Genomic DNA, 19,857 nt, shown 5'->3' on the forward strand with positions numbered 1-19,857 from the left:
AGCCATGAGGCCGTTCATGCCTGGCTCAAGGTTGTCTGGCCGGGAGAGAGAGTGGCAAAACCTGGAGAGGAAATAAATATAAAGGCCATTAGCCAGTGGGGTTGAGATACCATCACCGCAGCCAATCCTGAAATGGAGTATTCCATCTGTAACCTGCACTAGCGAAAGGTTCTGCGGGAACCTGAGGAGCAAATTGGGATTGGAAATCCCAGTGCCACCAAAACATCATCAGCCCACCCCAGAGCTAGGCTTGTCCAGGGGCTCCCAGAAGGGGCCCGGAAGCTTTACAGCAATAGAGGTGCTGAATGCCTCTCTTGACATGGGACAAAGAAGCTCCTGTTGGGGTCTCCTCAGCCATGCTGGTTGCCATGCCCCATGGGGACCCGCAAGCCACTGGGCTCTGTCTGCACAGGACCTGCAGGATGGGGCCTGAGGAGCAGATGGAGCGCCGGGTGGGCTGGCATAAGTGCAAAATCAGTGCTCAGAACTTCAGACACAAACATGATTAAGGGTTCGGAACGGGTGCCCTATGAAGACAGATTAAAAAGACTGGGACTTTTCAGCTTGGAAAAGAGGAGACTAAGGGAGATAGGACAGAGGTCTATAAAATCATGACTGGTGTGGAAAAAATGAACAAAGAAACATTGTTTATTTAGTCCCCTTTGAGGTCACCAAATGAAATTAAAGGGCAGCAGGTTTAAAACTAACAAGAGGAAGTTTTTCTTCACCCAGCACTTGGTTGGCCTGTGGAACTCCTGGCCAGAGGAGGTTGTGAAGAACAGGACTTTAACAAGATTCAAAAAAGAGCTAGATAAATTCCCGGAGATTAGGTCCATCAATGGCTGTTAGCCAGGATGAGTAGGAATGATGTCCTTAGCCTCAGTTGGTCAGAGGTTGGAATGGGTGACAGGAGAGAGGTCCCCTGTTCTGTTCACTCCCTCTGGGGCATCTGGCATTGGCCACTGTTGGCAGACAAGGCATTGGGCTAGATGGACCCATGGTCTGACCCAGTGTGGCCGTTCTTACGTTCATTGCAGAAGGTTGCTGGACGGGAGACATTCCGCTAAACCCAGAAGACTAAAACGCTGCTTAGGAATTGGCAGGCGAAGTGCTGAGAAATATGATTCCACAACGATGCAGGCCCGATGCTCCGGGTGTCCCCATGTGTCTGATTGCCAGAAGCTGGCAGTGAGTGACAGTGATGGATCACAAGATAATTGCCCTGTTCTGTTCACTCCTGCGGGGCATCTGGCCTGGCCTGTGTTGGAAGACAGGGTACTGGCTAAATAGACCATTAGTCTGACCTGGAGTGGCCATTCTTGTGTTCTGATCGTCACAGTTCCATCCTGATGCTGCAAGTGAGAAGAAATGGAACTTGTGATTAGATGATAGAGGATGTGAACTCATCGTGCTCTGTTGCAATGGGATTTTTTAGACATCATACACAGGATGTCTTTTTTAGGCATCCTGTATGGTGAGCTAGCCTCTGGCAAAAGACCTCCCGGACGCCCCCAGTTGCACTACAAAGATGTCTGCAAGAGAGACCTCAGAGAGGTAGACATCGAGCTGGACAACTGGGAAGAACTAGCAGACGACCGCAGCAGATGGAGGCAGGGGTTATACAAGGGCCTTCAGAAGGGCGAGATGAGGCTCAGACAGCTAGCAGAGGAGAAGCGAGCGCACAGAAAGCACACTAAGGGCTTGCCAGACACCCACCACATCTGCAAGAGATGCAGCAAGGATTGTCACTCTCGTGTGGGTCTTCATAGTCACAGTAGACGCTGTAAATGAAGCCCTCAGTTGAAACTATAAAGGGCGCGATCCATAGTCTATGCAGACTGAAGGATGCCTACTACTACTATACACAGGAGTTCTCTAGGTCACAAGTTTGAATGCTTCCTGGTTTGCTCATGGCCTCTGGGATCTGGCTGTGTTATCTTGCTCCCACTGCTTTTTTTGGTACTAGCTGCAGCCCTGATCTTGTTTTGAAATGATGCAATTTGAACACATGTGCACAAGACCCCTGGGGAGATCCTGCCCCCAAATGCTGGAATGTGTCTGATCATAGTCCTAGGGAGGGAAGGGACCTCAGGAGGTCATCTAGTCTAGCGCCCCGCTTCAAACAGGATCAACCCCAACCAAGTCATCCCACCCAGGACCTTGTCAAGCTGTGACTTAAAAACCTCTAGGGATGGAGAATCCACCACCTCTCTAGGTAACACATTCCAGTGCTTCACCTCCCACCTGGGGAAAGAGTTTTTCCTAATATCCAACCTACACCTCCCGCTCTGTAACTTCAGACCATTGCTCCTTGTTCTGCCATCTGTCACCACTGAGAACAGTTTCTCACCATCCTCCTTAGAACTCCCCTTCAGGAGGTTGAAGACTGCTATTAAATCACCCCTCAGTCTTCTCTTCTGTAAACTAAACAAGCCCAAATCCCTCAGCGTCTCCTCATAGGTCTTGCGCTTCAGCCCCTTAATCATTTTTGTTGCCCTCTGCTGAACCTGCTCCAGCACATCCACACCCTTTCTATACTGCGGGGCTCAAAACTGGACGCAATATTCCAGAGGTGGCCTCACCAGTGCTCAATAGAGGGGAACAACCACTTCTCTAGATCTGCTAGAAATGCTCCTGCTAATGCACCCCAATATGCCATCAGCCTTCTTGGCTACAAGGGCACACTGTTTACTCATCCAGCCTTTCCCCAGACTATAACAATGCCTGGGATTCTTCCGCCCCAAGTGCAGGACTCTGTACTTGTCTTTGTTGAACTGCATCAAATTTCTTTTGGCCCAATCCTCCAATTTATCCAGGTCACATAAATGTGTGTGGTGGTGGGAAAGCAACTCAGGACCCCAGAGACACACCAGCACAACCCTCGGGAGTTGGCCACAGCCCTTAATTAGCCTCACTGAAAACTTGTAGGTAGGAGGCTGCTGGGCATTGGGATCCATGGTGATCTCTGGGAGAGAAGCCACCAGGCCTGGACGCTGCTGGGCATAAGGGGGTGGGAGTATGCAGCAGGGGCAGGGGGCAGAGCACGCTGGCAGCACAGGGCTGGGGGTGCAGGTGGGAGGGAAGTGCAAGGGCTGTGGTAAAGGTAGCACTTTGTGGACGCTAGGGGAAAGGGGGCACAGGACAGGCATGCAGGGGTTGGGGAGCCCAGGGGTGGTAGGAGAAAGAGGGGCAGGCCATGCTCACAAGGCCAGGGTTGCCAACTGTTTAACCACACAAATGCAAACACCCTTGCCCTGCTCATGGCCCGTCCCTTCCCCACGTGCCTGGCCAGGCCTGTCCCCTTCTCCAAGGCTCCCCCTGCTCCCCCCACCCCCCCACCCTTCATCACTAGCTCTTTCCCACCCTCCTCACTTTCAGCAGTCTGGGGCGGGGGGGTTGGGCTGTGGGAGGGGTTGTGGGAGGGGTGGGGGTTGGGGTGAAGCAGAGCGTACAGGCTCTGGGGGGTCGGGGGGCTGGGGTGGGGGTTGGGGTACAGCAGTGCGTAAAGGCTCTGGGGGGTCTGGGGGCTGGGGTGCAGCAGGGGGTGCGGGCTCTGGGGGGGTCTGGGGTCTGAGGTGGGGGTTGGGGTGCAGCAGGGCATCCAGGCTTTAGGGGTCGCCCCCAATTTAAAATTTCTTTTAAAAGTGTTACCTTAGTGTGCTGCTGAAGTTTATAAACCTGCAGCTCAAGCACCTCGTTGTGCCCTCAGCTGCCATCAGGCCCAGGGGCGCCGGTTTAATGGTACTGCATTGGGCCCCTGACATCCTAAGGACAGCCCTGTGCAGGGACACACCTGTGATGTCCAGCAGTGACATGGATCCAGGGCAGGCAGGAGACCCACCTTAGTCCTGCTGCACCGCCCCCGCCCCCAATTCCTTATGCGCGAGCTGCGGTCCTTGTTCCTGGCTGTGTTAAAATGACTTGTGTTTGAATGGGCCCAAGCTAGCGAGAAAAACCAGCTCTTTCCCTGTGACTGCACCGTCCACAGCATTCTTCATCGTGGTGCATCTCTCCGTCCGCTGCCCATTTTGTTTGCAATGATGTTCGGTTCCAGCACGTCGGTGGAAGTGTGGATGGCGTGTGGTGTAGAAACATTCCCTGTAGTACTGCACCGGAAATGACCCCATTCCTTGAGGTGCCCCCGGTGGCACCTGCATTTCAGATCTGTCTCTTTGCCAGTCTTTACCTATTTCTCAGGGGTTCTATCGACATGGCTTACTGACAATTGTTTTATCATCAAGGCGTGAGGTTCTAAGTCAAATGCCTTACAGAAGTATAAATATATTACACCTACGTAATTATTCTTTATCAAACAAATTGGATGCATCTGACAAGGCCTATTTTCTATAAAACCACATTGATCAGCATTATTTATATTCATATCCATTAATTCTTTTGCTTTTGAATCCACTATCTACCTCTCTATTATTTTTCCTAGGATTGGTGTCAGGCTAACCAATCTACAGTTACCTGGGTCATCCCACTCACCCTTCCTGAATATTAGTACAACATGAACACTCTTTTAATCTTCTTCAATTTCCCAGATATGCCAAGATGTATTGAGAATTAACATCCGTGGCCCAGAGGTCTCCTCAGCCAATTCTTTTAAAACTCTTGGATGCAAGTAATCTGGATTTGCTGATTTAAAAATGTTTGTCCCTACCGTACACTGTCCAGCATTCTCCTCAGTGGCTATCAAACTGGAAGATACTTCATCATCCTCAGCTGATATGAGTGCATCAGCCTGCCCTTTTCAATCCAGATTAGAAATATGTGTATTATACTTCTTCCATTTCCATTTCTGCTGCCTCTCCTAGCTTCTGCCCTTTCTCCCTTTCATCTGTTCCTGTCATGCCTTCTATCCCCTCCCCTCAGCTCCACACCCATCCACACTAGAGTCAGGCTGCCCCTTTCTCCTCCCTTTTCAGCTGCCAGCAGGAAGCAGGAGGGGGGCACAGACGGGATAATCTCTCTGCCCTCACTTTGAGTGCCAGGGGCTGGCATTAGGTGTGTGGTTGCAAGGAAAGCCCGGCTCTGCCTCTTGGAGCATTAATATGCAGGAAAAACTCAGAGAACCACACTGCTAAGCTCAGTCATGTCATTGCTGACTATGTGGGAACTACAGTTTTTTAAAAGGCTTAGAATGGAGCCAGCTTTGCACAGGTTTTCACAAGGCCAGCATGAGACACCTCACTGACCCTGGGCTGTCCCACCTGCTGCCATTCCAGGCCCTGCTCCGCAAGCTGGAAATGCTAAAGCTAATGATCATAAACTGCTGTACTGCTTATCTTTCTGATACCCCTCTTGTCCGCACCTCCGTCCATGTAACAGCAGACACAGGGTTGTAAACTGCTTGTAGTTTTCTTACCCTAGGAAGGGGAAAGCTAAATGATAAAGCTCTATAGAGGGGCCAGCAACCTTTCCGAGGCAGGGGGCTGAAATTTGACCTTCCTCTGTGTACGGTCCGAGTGCCGGTGAGACTTTTTAAAGTCACTAACCGTCCTCCTTATAACAGCTTCATTAACGAATAAACGAAGCTGCAGAACTTCCCCGTTCTCACGCAGGCTTGCCCGTACGAGCAAAGGCGTTCCTGTGGGTTCTGGTTTGCCATGGCCAAATGCCGGAATTTCAAAGTGGAGCCCAGACTTGCGTATGAAAGTCACCATAAAAGTGGTGCTAATGTTCACACACACATTCGCCACAATTCAAGAAGTAAATTGTGTGGCTCGGTTAGCAGGTGGCTGGTTCGGTACCTAATCAGCCGTTTGCAGACGTGCTGCTCAATTTGCACAAGCGCCCTGGTGAGGATGTGCTGGATTTTATATGCACAGGTTTCCCCCTTCCCCAAAGGGGAAAGAAAATCAGCGGCTGGGTGCCGCTCACCGATAACAGACTGGCCAGCTGGGGATGGGGCGCTGGATGCTGCTGGCACCCTAAGCTATGTGGCCACAGCTCCAGTCCCAGTGCTCCGACATTGGGCAGCTGTGGTCCCAAGCCAGCTCCAGTGCATGGGAAGCTGGGCAATGTGGTCCCCCCAGCCCTGCGTCTCGGTGCTCCCATGCCCTATGTCTCCCTGACCTACTCTTGCACCCTCCAAATCCCTGCTTGAGCCTCCCCACCCCTCTGCCCTGCACCCTTCATTAGCTAACCCCTGCCTTGATTCTTGTACCCCCCCAACCAGCCCCCAGCCCTGAGTCCCCAGGGCTCCTTCCCACACTCAAATGTCTTACGGGGTGGGGGGTTGCGATAGGACAATACCTGCAAGACACACACACATATAATTGGAGATACACATCTCCTAGAGCTGGAAGGCACCTCAGGAGGTCACCTAGGTCAGCCCCCTGCCCTCTTGGCAGCACCAAGCACCATCCCTGGCATCTATTTGCCCCAGTCTGTAAGTGGCCTCCTCAAGGGTTGAACTCACACCCTGCATTTAGCAGGCCAAAAACGGTGGCCTCCTGTGTCCGCCTGTGGGGAAGGCATATGGACAGTTTCAGGGTCTGAGCTAGGGAGAAGAGCTGCTTCCCCAGCGACGCAGACTTGGCAGCCCCTGCGTAGCTGCTGCTCTGTCTGACATTTTCTGCCAGGGAAGGAATGGCCCCCACGCTCCGGGGGGCCACGGTGCTTCCCTTCCAGTGGCTGCCAGCAGCCATAGTAGCTGGGCACCGGCGGGAAAACTCTGGCCCGCAGAAGTAGGGCTGGGGGCAGGGGAGCAGAGCCAGGGGAGCTGGGCGGCCCTGGGGAAGCAGCACCTCCAAGCACCTCACTGGACTGGCCTGCCTGCCCGAAGGAGAGGGGCAGCACTTGGAGAGGTAGCACGCCTGGGCAGACGGGGAAAGCAAGAGGGATGGGCCCTGTCCCAGACTGTGGGCATGGGTGGCGGGGGGCAAAGGGACTAAAAAATCTTCACACGGGGGCAGATGGCAGAGGTCGGGGGCAGAGGGGTCAGTCCCGTCCTTGGGGAAGGTGGTGGCAGATGGCAGAGGTGGGAGGTGGAGGGGTCAGTCCGGTCCCTGGGGGAGGTGGGGGCAGATGGCAGAGGTGGTGGGGTGGAGGGGTCAGTCCCATCCCTGGGGGAGGTGGGGGCAGATGGCAGAGGTGGGGGGGTGGAGGGGTCAGTCCCATCCCTGGGGGCAGGTGGGGGCAGATGGCAGAGGTGGGGGGGTGGAGGGGTCAGTCCCATCCCTGGGGGAAGTGGGGGCAGATGGCAGAGGTGGGGGGTGGAGGGGTCAGTCCTGTCCCTGGGGGAGGTGGGGGCAGATGGCAGAGGTGGGAGGTGGAGGGGTCAGTCCCGTCCCTGGGGGAGGTGGGGGCAGATGGCAGAGGTTGGGGGTGGAGGGGTCAGTCCCGTCCCTGGGGCAGGTGGGGGCAGATGGCAGAGGTGGGGGGTGGAGGGGTCAGTCCTGTCCCTGGGGGAGGTGGGGGCAGATGGCAGAGGTGTGGGGTGGTGGAGGGGTCAGTCCCGTCCCTGGGGCAGGTGGGGGCAGATGGCAGAGGTGGGGGGTGGAGGGGTCAGTCCTGTCCCTGGGGGAGGTGGGGGCAGATGGCAGAGGTGGGGGGGTGGAGGGGTCAGTCCTGTCCCTGGGGCAGGTGGGGGCAGATGGCAGAGGTGGGGGCAGAGGCTGTATGTGCAGCAAGAGGAGCAGCTTTTCCCCTGCGTCCTGATGGCCCCAGCCTCACATTCCCAGCAGCTCCGCGCCACCCCACCCCTGCAGCCCAGCCTGGCCCACCCCACCCCTCTGCTACCCCTTGGGCAGCCCTTGCACATCCCCTTTCCCATGCCAGCTCTGCGCCCTGCTGCATGGGGGGAAGGAAGGGCGGGGCTGAGCTCCTGCCTCACACGCCAATCAAAATCGTCTCGCACGCCGCCCTCAGCACCTGGGCTGGGGGTTACCGATCCCACCTCAGTGGGGTTGCTGCCTTAGTTTGCAGCTTCACCATAAAGAAATAAACCAAGCAGTCCTGCGGAACCTTAAAGACTAACAATTTACCATTCCAGAAAATTCTTAGTCTCTAAGACGCTGCTGGACTGCTTGGGTTTTTTTTTTATCTTTTGTTCTCAATAAAGCTCTGCTATTGGCCCCAGTTAGCTCTTTCCCCAAGAGGAACACAACTAGGCGAACACAGGCCATTCCTACAAAAATATTTATTCTTTATCACCCACATACCAGCTCCCATCCAATCACATGGCACAATGTGACAGGAAAGTCAGTTTGAGAGAAAATATGTTAAATAAGCTTCACATCTGAGTGGGGATTGGAGCCAGGTCATGTGACTTGCCACCAAACACCCCCCAGTTCTATAAATAGTACAATATTTAGCTCAGAATTCAGTACAACTCACATTTCTTAAATAACCTAAAATAATATTTTAAATAGATTTTTGTGCTTTGGATGTCTGTCGCTTGGCCAGCAAGAGGCAGTAACGATGGATGCAGGCTCACTTTGACCACGAAGCCTTCCATGGCTGGGCAAGGCTCGGTCCCTGGTCTGTCGCCCTGCACTCGGCTCAGTTCTTTTCCAAATCGGCCACGTAGTGCTGAACCCAGTCCGTCTCGGGGTTAGCACACACCTCCCGGCCCTTCTTTGTGATAAACCTGCAGAATGTAAAAGATTTGGGTCAGAACAAGGGGAACATGGTCTGTAGCGAGAACCAAAACATTTCCCTTTCAGACCTCTCTGCTTGCTAATACCAGCCAAACCCAGATCCTACAGATAAGGGGAACATTTTCCAAAACACCTACACAAGTTCACCACCACAGACCATTTTCAAGCAGGACTTGGCCACTTAGGAGCACGCAATCCATAGACTTGAACCAAGTCTCGCCCCTACGTGTGTCATTCATTTCCGACAATGGCTCGTGAATGGCTCAGCACCCGACTGCGCAAGCAGTAGGCTTTGTCCTCATTCTCTGGTAGGTTCTCTGCCAGTCCCCACTCTCCTTTGGTTTGGCTGCCTGGTCCACCTCCCACTGCCTTCTGCAAAGCTGTTGCCTGGCTTGGCCTGGCCTGAAACCCCTCCAGGTAAGGAAAATTGGGGCTGCTTGTTTCAACGGATGCATGCTGGGTGTTTCCCTTCTGTCTCTGTGCCTGGCCAGGCCCTTGCTTTGCAGGGACTCTGTGAGAATCCTAGTGCGGTTATCTGATGACTAGGTGTTTAGGTGAATAGGGCAGCTTGCCAGCTCCAGCACAGACAATAAGACTAGGCTGTCTTACAGCAGCCGAAGGCCTGAGCAATATATTTGAAGGCCAGAAGGATTAGTCTGATCATTTAGTCTGGCCTCTTGCATTGCTCAGGCCAGGTATCTCTTTCATGGATCCTACAATCAATGGGTCTTAAGAAATCCCCAAAGCCAGTAACTGGGAACTCAAAAAAATCTCTCTGCCTTGAGCTCTGAAGTTGGTACTTACACTACGGCAGGCTGGGAGCACATGCTGTTGGTGTCATAATAATCCACCACAAAGCTGCGTGGGATCTTCCGTGAGGCATAAGAAAAGCAGCAGGCAGTCGGGGGGTCGGAGCCAACTGAGAGAGACAGAGACAGCAGACATGAGTGAGCTGAGCTGTGAGCAAATGAAAGCACTCGCCCCACCCAGCATCCTGAGGGGTGTGGGACAAGGCAGGAAGAGGAGACTTCCAGCCGTAGGGTGTAGGGATGAGGGAAGGAATGGAAGGAAGAAGAGAAATGGGAGAGATTTTCCTTCAGTGGTCCCTGCCATCACCCTTGGATACACCCAGGCCTGAAAGTTCACATCAGATCTTAGCCATCCTGCTGGGCTGACACCATCCCATCTCTCCTGTTCTCTGAGGAGAGCTTCTTACCCTGCCCAGACCACCAAGAACGTGCTGGCAGCTGAGCTCATGTGGGAAGAGTCCCCGGGCTGAGGAGGAGCTGGCAGAAAGGGCTGTCGCTGGGCGACAGCTTTTCTCCATGGGGGAAATGCTGAAAGTAAAGAGAGGAGCTGGACTCACTTGGTGCAGAGGAGGCCTGGGAGCAGAAGGCAGCGATGAGGAGAACAGTGAGGGCAACCACGGAGACGTTCATGGTGCTGCCGGGTAAGAGGAAGCGTCAGGAGCAGAAGCAGACCAGGGACCTTGAACGTTCCTCTGCTGGCTCATGCTGAACCCCAGGACAATCTGCCTTTTATAGGCGCTTGGGGGGCAGAGTGATGATCTTGAGGGACTTTCCAGCCTGGTGGGCCAGCTGATGTCATGGTGCCGTTGTGCTGACTGCAGGAAGAAATGAGTGGCAGTGAAGGGCTGAGCTCTTGAGTCATAACTGTCATGCTCTGTTGGGTTACTTCACCGGCAAAGGGGTGGGAGCTTCCCTGACCACGCTTGTTTCATGTCCGGTTGCAATGTTGCTTCTGCAAAGGCTCTGCATACACAGCGTGGGGCTTTCTGCTTCTCTCACAGCACTGACAATCCCATGAAGAGCCTCACCAGTGAGCTGGGTTCCAAAGAGTCATGTTTATTGAGTAGTCACTTCCACAGCACACCTCACTCACTCCAAAGCCCAGAATACAGGAAGAATTCCTAGGATATGTCCACATAGCTCAGTTATTTCTGAGTAGCATATTCTGGAGTTATTATTCAAAACTAAACTATTCCAGAAAAGTAACAGAGGGAGCCGTGCTAGTCTATATACTATCAAAACAAAAAGCAGTCAAGTAGCACTTTAAAGACTAGCAAAATAATTTATTAGGTGAGCTTTCGTGAGACAGACCCACTTCTTCAGAGCTGTTCTGTATGGCTATGATGTGAAGAAGTGGGTCTGTCCCCTGAAAGCTCATCACCCAATAAATTATTTTGTTAGTCTTTAAAGTGCTACTGGACTGCTTTTTTGTTTTCATTCTGGAAAAATGCACCTACTCTACAGGGAAGCTCCAGAATAAGCAAAACTCATTCCAAGATAGTGTGTCTACGCACAAGATTAGGCCACTGCTTCCAGGTGCTCCAGGGGCTCTGATCGGAAATACTACATCTACATATTAACATAATTTTGGAGTGAACTATTCCAGAATAGTTTATTTCGGAATAGCTCATGTTCCCTGTCTACACAGCCACTATTCTGAAATATCTATTTCAGAACAGGCGCTATTCCTCTTAGAATGAGGTTTACCAAATTCAGAATAGGCCAACCGCTGTTTCAAAATGGAGGTTGCATTGTGTAGATGCTCGCAACGTTATTTTGGAATAGAGGACATTATTCTGAAATAAGTTGACTGTGCAGACATATCCCTAGATGGCTCCCAAGCTGTTTAAAAGAAGATTTTCCAATTCCTCCCAAAAGTAAAAGCCATAAAAGCTTCTTCTTCTGAGAATAATAATAATGTAGAAAAACAAACCTAACAAAATATGCACAAACGGCTGATATCTACATTAAGCATGTGCCACCGAATCTTGGCTATACTTCAAACATTTAACTGCAGATAATATACATGGCTACCATATAAATCACTGATCTGTGCTGCACAAATTTACAAACAATATTTTACTTTTAAAAAGCCAGTAGTTAAAGAAAATTTATTAAAATAAGATACAAAATAGATGCCGAGGGCGGTGAGGGGACCAAATGTCAGAGAAATGGGGGCTCATCCGTTTCCAGGATGGTCACACTTCCAGGCTATGTCTACACTACAGTGATCTTTCGAAAGAAGTTCTTCTGGAAGAGCTCTTCTGAAAGAACTGCTTTCAAAAGAGTGTGTTCACACACAAAAAAGCAGATCAGAAGATTTATCTACTCTTTCGATAGAGAACAGCCACTCAGCCCCTGCTCTTGCAAAAGAATAGGCCGGGAATCGAAAAATCTGGCTCCATGAAGACTGCTCTTTTGAAAAAAGGGCCCTCGGGCCATCCGCATGTTTTTTTTCGAAAAGTATCTTTAAATCGTGAGGGGAACTTTCTGAGTCACTATAGGGGCTTGTCTGCATACTTGGCTCAATCTAATTCTTGACCTTCTCCCCCACCCCTCCACTCTCCGATTTGCTCACCTTGATTATCTTTTTCTGATTTGTCCTCCTTGCTTACTGTTTTTGGTTCTCTGTGCCTTAAATATCGAGTCTGTTCTGGTCTGGCTATGGTCTGAAGAAGTGGGTCTGTCCCACGAAAGCTCACCTAATAAACTATTTTGCTAGTCTTTAAAGTGCTACTTGACTGCTTTTTGTTTTGATAGTGTATAGACTAGCACGGCTTCCTCTCTGTTACTTTTGGAAACAGGCGCTCTTCCTCATCTGGGAGAGGAAGAGGGTTTTCACAAAAAGGGCTGTGTTCTTCTGATTCCAGATCAAGAGAGTGCATTTTGTGTGTGGTCGTTCCATGGGCTCTTTCGACAAAGGGCCTACTTTTCCGAAAGAGCTAAGGTAGACCCAGCCCCAATGTCTAGGCCTCTGTTGCTGGTTGCTTTTTGGAGCACCATTTTTCCACAGTTGTTAATGCTCTGCTGAGTCAAAATTCTGTAGATTTATTCAGCCTCTAATTAATACCTGTTCGAGTTAAAATCATGTTTTTAGCTTGTAACACGATTGTAGTTGATAAAACAAACACACAAACAGCAGTTTAGTTCTGCCCAAGCCACAGGCCAGGGAACGTTCCCACCAGCTGAACACAGCACCAACATCTGTCTGACTCCGGCACACCTGTTTGGTCTGTTCTGGTCTGGCTATGGTCTGAAGAAGTGGGTCTGTCCCACGAAAGCTCACCTAATAAACTATTTTGCTAGTCTTCAAAGTGCTACTTGACTGCTTTTTGTTTTGATAGTGTATAGACTAGCACAGCTCCCTCTCTGTTACTGTTTGGCGCTGTGCAAGAGGGGTGCAGTCCTCATATGTCTATCATGGATGGTTTAGATAGTACTTGGTCCTGCCATTGGGGCAGGGGGCTGGACTCGATGGCCTCTCGAGGTCCCCTCCAGTCCTAGTGTTCTATGATTCTATGATTAATCCTGACCAGATGTCCCAGGAGTAGTTCAGGGCACTGGCCAAACTGTATTTTCGTTGCTCAGCAGAAAGTAATTGGCCTAGATCCTCTTCCCGTTTCTTTTCAGGCTGTTGGCGTTTAACTCGAACTTGCTGGCCAGGTGTGTGTGCACCTACAGGTGAGGTTTACTGTCTTATGGAGCGGCTTTTAGACCACGTACATAAAGCCCGAGTGTCCTCTGTAGCATTACCTGAGTGGCAGCTGGTGTTAGCTCTAACTGTAGAACATGGTTTCCCAAACTGGGGGGTGTGTGTGAAGAAATGTGGGGGGGGCATGAGGCAACCCAGCCCCCCCATCATTCTCCCCACCCAAAGAAAGAGCTGGCCTTTGCTTCCAGCTCTCAGCCTTTGCCATTTTACGTGGGTGACCTGGTGTAGCCACTATAAGAAGCAGGCAGCCAGCGAAAACCCACGTGGAGCTAGCTGCTTCCTGCCAAGGTGGGTGAGTGTGGGTTGGGGAGGGGAGGGGAAAGAGAGGAGGAAGGGGTTAGATGGGAGGCAGGGGGTGCCTGGCTTGGGGGAGAGGGATGGAGTGAGAGTGGGAGGCTGGTGGTGCCTGGCGTTGGGGGCTCAGGCAGCTGGCTTGCAGGGTTCATGGAGCTTGGGTGGCTCAGGCTGGTAGGCAAGAGGCTGGCCACTGGAAGCAAGGGGCTTGGGCAGTTGGTGGGCAGGCAGCTGGCCCCAGCAGCATGGGGCTCAGACAGCTGGTGGGTGGGCAGCTAGTCCCAGCAGATTCATAGAATGCAGGGTGAAATCTGTTAATGAGCAGAAAAAAGGAAAATCTTTCCTTGTTGGATTCTGCTACAACCCAACATCTTTTATCCCCAGTTCTTCTATAGCTGATTTTAAAAGTGTTTCCAGCCTGTGATTGTGTACGCCGGGGCCAGGCTGACTTACCTAAAAGAGATAGCAACGCCTCACTGAAACCCCATGCGGTGATGACTGATTCTAGCCTGATGTTAATTAATTTTTGAAATTAGTTGAACAATGTGGATGATCTTTATAGGGTCCATGTGTATTAATTAGGCAATATATTGTCAGAGATCTTAGCCTTCCCCTGCAACAATCTCGCATCCTCATCTTTATGTACATCTAGAATTTATAAAATAAGTCTTTCGTGAATCAATATTTCTCTAACTCACTGGGGGAAGGAGATTGTTCCACAGCCATTCTCCCCAGCCAGCCCCGCAAAAATTGTACTGCTTCCAACTCCTTATGGTGGGTTTTCTGTAGGGCAAAATCTGCTTAGATGAATGATAATTCTGTTTTTTCAAACGAGGTGTGATTCACCTCTTTCATGTTCAGGAAACACAATTTATATTAGTCACAGGCAGTGATCCCAGTTATCGAGGCACTTGTGTGGCCTCCCAGGAGAAATTCAAATGCTGCCCAGCTGATTAGCAGTGGCCACAGCTCAGTTTTCTTTCCAGTGGTGGTGCACATCCACACACCCCTTGGTGCCCCTAACAAAATTTATTCCACCCAATGAGAGGTAAAAATTGCCACACAGATGGAAAAGATTAGAGGGAACTTTGGTCAAAAGTGGAGCTGAGGTTGAGTAGTTTTTTTTTATGTGCCTGAGTAGTATTGTTGACTCAGGCAATTTGTCTTTTTCTGGGGCTCTGCGGGTGGAGTGCAGGGCGAGACGATGGAATTTCCAGTGCGGTGGGGATCTGATCTCATGTTGCCTTAATGCTGAGAGCAGAAACGTGAAGGGACAGCCACGACTCAGACCAGGTTTGCACTAGACATCAAAGTCACTTGTAGATACACAATTCGAGCTTTGGCAATTGTGTAGCTAGAATTGACGTATCTGCTATGAGCTTACCTGGATGTACTCACAGAGAGAGTTTGATGGGAGAAACTCCTCCTTTACTCCTTGTGTAGGCGGTCAACTGCCAACCCCAGACAGTCTGATTTCTCATGTCCCTACCAGGCGCGCAAAACTGAATCCTGGAAGGTCAAACCACAGAATCATAGGGCTGGAAGGGACCTCAGGAGTCCAGCCCCCTGCTTCAAGCAGGATCAACCCCCACTAAGTCATCCTAGGCACGACCTTGTCCAGCCGGGACTTAAAAACCTTGAGGGATGGAGATTCCACCACCTCTCTAGGTAACACATTCCAGTGCTTCACCACCCTCCTGGTGAAATAGTTTTTCTGAATATCTAACCTACACCTCTCCCTCTGTAACTTCAGACCATTGCTCCTTGTTCTGTTCTGCCATCTGTCACCACTGAGAACAGTTTCTCGCCCTCCTCTTTAGAGCTCCCCTTCAGGAAGTTGAAGGCTGCTATTAAATCACCCCTCACTCTTCTCTTCTGTAAACTAAACAAGCCCAGATCCCTCAGCCTCTCCTCGTAGTTCTTGTGCTCCAGCCCCTTAATTGTTTTTGTTGCCCTCTGCTGAACCTGCTCCAGCACATCCACATCCTTTTTATACTGGGGGCCCAAACCAGCCTAGGTTTATCTTCTGCGTAATGTAGACATATGCTCAGGAAACGGTCTTGCGATCCTGACCCCTACTAGGCCTACGTTCAGGTCTATTTTGCCACCTGTGAGAATCAGAGGATTTTCCTTAACTGAGATAGGAGAGGAAACAATCGCAATGTGTATAGCCAGTTTGACCCCAAAGACTGCTGGGCATAGACCACCCCGCACCTTGGAGCTTCCGTAGTGTGAGAATGGAGCAAATATTACAGACTGTGTGACTGCATCATGGAGTCAGGGATGGACACAGACCTTCATCTGTATGCCACGTGTCGCTCGTTTGGCCAGATGCAGCTAAAACAGAGAGGTGGGGAAGAGGCGCTCTCCAGTGACTGGGGTGTAGGAGACCCACCTGGAAGTCTCCACATCAGGCAGTGAAACCCACCTCTTCACACTGGCAGCAGGTTCCCAAACGCTGGTCCAGAAGTTGCTGGGGGGGGCCCAGCTGTCACCGCCACCACAGTTGGGTGTTTTTGAGAAGTGACCTTGTCTTTTTTGTTGCTTTTAGAAAAAAAGGTTCAAAATATGTTAACGAAGGAATTTAGTTCAACCCCAACTGAAATTTCACCAGATCTTTTGATTTGCAGGGAACTTTGGGTTTCTTTGACTTAAACTGATTCTTCTTGGAACAGCCAGGGACGAGAAAACCTGCTATTTGCAAAGCTCTGATTTTCGTAGCAAAAATAGCAAGCAGAAAATGATTCAAGGGACAATCAACTCAATGTCACAAGCAGAGGTCACCAAAAGAATTGCAAATAATTCATCTCACTCTTTACCCATTCTACTTGTGGCACAGGCTACGAGTGAGCAGGAGGGGGTGCTAACTTTGACAGTTTTCATTTAGAAATTGTAAGAATCTCAGCTCCATTTTTTTTTTAATATAAAAAGTACATTTCTAGCCCTCATGGTTACAAGGAAAAGATGGAAGTGGTGAAGGGACTGTACCCTAGAGGCTCCGGCAAAGACAAAGGACCCATTAGGACTGACTCATAATCCTTGAATGCCTGAGTTTGGCACTCCTGGAAATGGGAGTCAAATGGAAACAGAAAGTAGCCGTTGAGAATGAAAATCATGTCAAAAGCTGAGTTACAGCACAAAAAGGTTCTGCTACAGTCTCGCAAGTGAGGTAGTGGGTGCCTCATGCTTAGAAGAGAGGAAGGATGATGATGGGTTTAATGCAGTCGGATAGAACAGTGGTTCCCAACCTTTTCACTAGCGCAGACCCTCAGTCCCTCCCAAACCATTCATGGACCCCCAGTAACTCTGCAAACTGTTTACAGACCCCCTGAAAGCCAATTCTAGCTGCTGTTTACACTTCATGGAAAAGGAAACCACAACATCAATTTTTGGACATCAGTTAAGACCGTTATTGGAAGATATTTAATGTAAGAATAATGCATTGTAACTTTGCAGTGTATTTAAAACTTCTTTCCCATGATCATTTTTATTTATATTTTCCTTTTTTTTCCCCCATGGTCCCCCTGCAATCCTCTCACTCTGGTCATGCCTGATTTGCATGCAGGGACGAGGCACCAGAATACTGCTGGTTGGTATTCTCCAAACCCTAAAATAAAGAGCAAAACCCCACAAGTTTCCTATGATAAAAGGGACTGGCTGAAAAAGGGGAAGTTTTTCATGTCTTCCACTGAGCTGAGCACATTGAAGAAGCTGATGAGAAAGGATGTGAGATCGCTTGTTATTTATAGCAGGTTTCAGGGCAAGGGAATGGGAAGTGCTGTGAAGGGGAAAAAGTCAAAAAATTCTCTGAATTCTGCAATTGACTCTGCCCCGAGATATGTCCGAGGCCAGCTGTGTTGATGGGGGTGGTTTATATGGGACTGAATGGTGAAAAATCCCATGACAGCCTCTGCCCAGCACTAAACAGAGTTACACAAGGTTCAGGGTTGGATAGACTCAGCCCGCCCAGGGCCATGGCAAACGTCCCTTGCACTTTTTATTAAAGCTGCAGCTAAGAAGGAGAGCTGGGTAGTTCTTAAAAGGGGAAGTCAGGTTTCCAGTTTGGCAATAGCCTTTGCTCCCTTTCCATTACACAGAGAGAGTCCGTGGAAGGAAAGTTACGTCCAGGTTTGATGTCTCCTCGATGGCGGCAAGGGTGGCCGAACGGTCCACGTGTGGGGAACAGAAGTTGAGATGGGCTGGAGCTATTGTAATTGACTGCTCCCTGTTCCTCAGAGGTCACAAAGGCCATGGAGGGCCGTTGCCTATGTGTGAGAAGCTGTCATGCAGAAACTCCCCTCAGCACTAGGCACTGATGCTGCAGCTAGGAAACTGAGGTTTACTACGGGACAGTGGGAAACACATGCACCCTAACCAGGGGGATAAAATCCTCACCCGCCTGCCTTTGTCACACATGTCATGACAAGTGTGTCTGCAAAAGTATTTTTTTCAGTCAAGGCCCAAAGACTCAAACCTATTTCCACTGAGAGCAGTGGGATTTATAGCCATTGAATATGGCCAAAACCACTCCCCGTTTTCTTTTCTTTTCTTTTCTTTTCTTTTCTTTTCAGTAGTTGTAGACACAGAGCAAAAGAACCATTTGGAAAACTTTCAGTTTACGAAATAACTATTTGCCCCTCCCCTCCTTTCTTCCGGTGGGAGAGGGAGGCAAAACTAACAAACGAAAACCGCCCCCAAAATTTCCTTTCGACCAAAAATTGAAATTTGTTGAACTGGATGAACGTTTTCGGCCCAATAGTCTCACTGTCTGAAAAGCCCTTTTTAGTCAAAAAGCTCTTGATGAAAAACGTACACCACTTCTGCCACTGACTTCACGAGGAGCAGGCGGCGGACGTAGGGCACTAGGAATTTACACGCCTGAGAGATGCCGCTGCACAACCTAACCTCTGCCTCAGACCTGTGCTAGACCCAGGGGGGAATTCCCCTGGGGACCTAGCTACCACCTGTCTGGTAGGTGAGGTACCTGCGCCGACCAGAGAGCTGCAGATAGTGTCTTTGCTGAAGTACTGCAGAAGCTTTATGAATAGACAAGCCCTACGTTGACAGCTGTGAAGGGCAGTGTCATGGGTTTAGTCCCTCTACCGCGCATCCCCTGGCGTGACTGGGTCCCATACCGGCATCTTGTTGTGGGGTCCCGGTGGCTCGCCACACAGAGAGGGTTGGAACTCCTTGGCTGGGGTCCTCAGGAGTTTGCCCCATTCAAGACTCAGGAGGAAAGAAACACAGGAAAGAAACCCACCAGACAGTCCCACGTGGGTCGCAGGCTCTAGGCCTGCACTTCCCTGGCACACCACAGCCTGGCTTCATGTCCTCAGGTGGCCCAACCTGCCTTTCTCTGAGGGGCTTGGACCACGCCCCATTGCAGGGCCCGAAAATGGCCTTCAGGCAGCTCTGGCAGCACAGCAGGAGCCTCATCCTGATCAAGGCTCCCATGACCTCATAGGGATTTCCTGGGCCCAGTTCCAGCCTTCAGTGGCCATCTGTGCCAAGGGGAGCTTGCCACATGAAAGAGTGACCCTGGGATAGTGGGGCCAGCTTGGGTCACTTTTCTGCTCTGTCACACGCTGTCTGGACGACCTTGTCCAAGTCACTTGGCCTTTCCGTGCATCAGTTCCCATCTATGTAATGGGCATCTCAGTGTTGAGCTGCCTCATGGGTTGGAGGTGACAACACCCAGATGATTGTAAGGTGCTCAGATGGGGGGCAGGCAAGTACCTAAGATGCCTAGGAGCAGTGGAGCACCTCTGAGACCCAGTGTTGTACTACAGTGGCCATAGCCATTGCCAGCTGGTGGGAGCTGACCTTGCTTGGGGCATATAAAGGCCATTTAAAGTCATCTTCATCTTGTCCTGAGTGGGACTAGATTGGGTCTGAGGATCAAACTTTATGAGAGCATTTCCTCAGCTCCTTGGCCCTCATTAGGCCACTCAGGGCCATGGTCTCCACCAATGGAACAAGAAGTTGCCAAGCAGGAAAGTTTTGCCCTAAGAGTAGTGACTCCACCTCTGATCTGGGGCCCCCTTTACACAACCCGGGGATGTTCTGGAGCTAGAGGAAAGCTCCCAGCCTCTCCTGGTAGCTTTAATCCACTTTAAGTCCCATCACACCAAATCCTAGAATCCTGGAACTCTAGAACTAGAAGGAACTGCAAGAGGTCATCGAGTCCAGCCCTCTGCCCTCACAGCCAGGCCAAGCACCATGTAGATCAACCCTGTTAGATATTTACCAAACCTGTTCTTAAATATCTCCAATGATGGAAACAAAAAGCAGTCAAGTAGCACTTTAAAGACTAACAAAATAATTTATTAGGTGCTGAGCTTTTGTGGGACAGACCCACTTCTTCAGACCATAGCCAGACCAGAACAGACTCAATATTTAAGGTACGGAGAACCAAAAACAGTAAGCAAGGAGGACA

At 50.4% G+C, this 19,857-nt stretch overlaps 1 protein-coding gene across 1 annotated transcript; it reads right to left on the minus strand.

Moving 5' to 3' along the window:
- Positions 1-8,157: 8,157 nt before the first annotated feature.
- On the minus strand, positions 8,158-10,124 carry LOC142023078 (C-C motif chemokine 4-like). Its single transcript, XM_075013661.1, has 3 exons — positions 9,973-10,124; positions 9,411-9,525; positions 8,158-8,596 (listed from the first exon to the last, which is right to left on the minus strand). The coding sequence occupies exons 1-3, from the start codon at positions 10,043-10,045 to the stop codon at positions 8,509-8,511; spliced, it is 276 nt and encodes a 91-aa protein (XP_074869762.1). The 5' UTR covers positions 10,046-10,124; the 3' UTR covers positions 8,158-8,508.
- Positions 10,125-19,857: the final 9,733 nt, after the last annotated feature.

Source organism: Carettochelys insculpta, chromosome 19 (genome assembly GCF_033958435.1).
Source record: "Carettochelys insculpta isolate YL-2023 chromosome 19, ASM3395843v1, whole genome shotgun sequence".
In the NCBI taxonomy this organism is placed as follows: Eukaryota; Metazoa; Chordata; order Testudines; family Carettochelyidae; genus Carettochelys; species Carettochelys insculpta.

Excerpts from the sequence above, each read along its gene's own strand:
- LOC142023078 (XM_075013661.1), bottom strand. The coding sequence starts at position 10,045 with ATGAACGTCTCCGTGGTTGCCCTCACTGTTCTCCTCATCGCTGCCTTC. Across the intron at positions 9,526-9,972 it reads CCAGGCCTCCTCTGCACCAA|TTGGCTCCGACCCCCCGACT; the intron begins GTGAGTCCAGCT and ends TGTCTCTCTCAG. Across the intron at positions 8,597-9,410 it reads TGCTCCCAGCCTGCCGTAGT|GTTTATCACAAAGAAGGGCC; the intron begins GTAAGTACCAAC and ends TACATTCTGCAG.